Consider the following 1,284-nt stretch of genomic DNA (forward strand, 5'->3'; position numbering starts at 1 on the left):
TATGATTGTGTATAGAGGAATATATTATTTTGTTTAAAAGAGTTCCAACACTGTCTGTTTTTTATGTTTTATTTATATTCCTGCAAAACCAATGTGGGATATAGAATATGGAATATACAATATATGATATAATATACAATATATAATATAAAATAAAAATGGATGGTACAATGAAATAAAGTATTGAATGTCTTATTGAATATATGGAATATGTCTTATTGAATAGATGAAATATTGAGTGTTCAATATAAAGGATTAAATATATAAAGGCGAATACGTATTTTCTATACCTTGTGGTATTTCATCATGGCCGGTATGACACACTTTAACAGACTGTCTATATATATATATATATATATATATCGGGGAAGGGTGTGTGTATGTGTGTTTGTTTACATTTGTGTTCTTTGAAAGTTTCAGTCCACAGGAAATGCTGAGTGCTATTGTCACTTTTCCTGCTAACGAATAACCTCTTGCTTTGCACCTTTGAAGCCATGGAGGTTATGGTAGTGGTGGGTGTGGGTGAAAGGCATCCCCTTGCTTGTAAAACAGATAAGATGTAGCAACAGGGAGGCTGTTCAGCTGTAAAATCAATACCTCAATAATATACTTTTACTCATGCTAGCATAGAAAAATCTAATGTTAAACCAAATGCAATAAAACAAAGAGCTTTATATTTACATACATTGAGGATAATGTAGGAATCACCGTTGTAGAATGAGCCATAATCCTCTTTTGGCCAATGAGTGACTTCAAATTTCTGAAATAAGAACAAAATATGTATAATGTAGCCATTAACAAAATAAATATTTGAAAGAGAGCTGTTCAATTAAACATTTTAATTTCAAACCTCCAGCTAATTTTTGTGACTCTCTGTGTCAGTTTGTAAAGTATTTAAGCAGATGTGGCTGTTCTAAGAAGTATGCTTTCTAACCACATGGTTCCGGGTTCAGTCCCACTGTATGGCACCTCAAACAAGTGTCTTCTACTTAAGCCCCAAGCCAATTAAAGCCTTGTCAGTGGATATGGTAAATGGAAATTAAAAGAAGTCTGTCATATATACTCTTTTACTTGTTTCAGTCATTTGACTGCAGCCATGCTGGAGCACCGCCTTTAGTCAAGCAAATCGACCCCAGGACTTATTCTTTGAAAGCCTAGTACTTATTCTATCGGTTTCTTTTGCTGAACCGCTAAGTTACGGGGACGTAAACACACCAGCATCGGTTGTCAAGCGATGTTGGGGGGACAAACACAGACACACAAACATATACACACACACACACA

At 34.6% G+C, this 1,284-nt stretch overlaps 1 protein-coding gene across 1 annotated transcript in view; it reads right to left on the reverse strand.

The window, feature by feature from the left end:
* The window catches only part of LOC106871273 (gelsolin-like protein 2), a 78,702-nt gene that overhangs the window by 18,999 nt on the left and 58,419 nt on the right, over positions 1-1,284 (reverse strand). Inside the window, exon 5 of the mRNA XM_014917636.2 lies at positions 686-760. Within this exon, the coding sequence (XP_014773122.1) occupies positions 686-760 (75 nt within the window). The remainder of the gene's footprint in view (positions 1-685; positions 761-1,284) is intronic.

The sequence above is a fragment of the Octopus bimaculoides genome, chromosome 5 (genome assembly GCF_001194135.2).
Source record: "Octopus bimaculoides isolate UCB-OBI-ISO-001 chromosome 5, ASM119413v2, whole genome shotgun sequence".
Taxonomy (NCBI): Eukaryota; Metazoa; Mollusca; class Cephalopoda; order Octopoda; family Octopodidae; genus Octopus; species Octopus bimaculoides.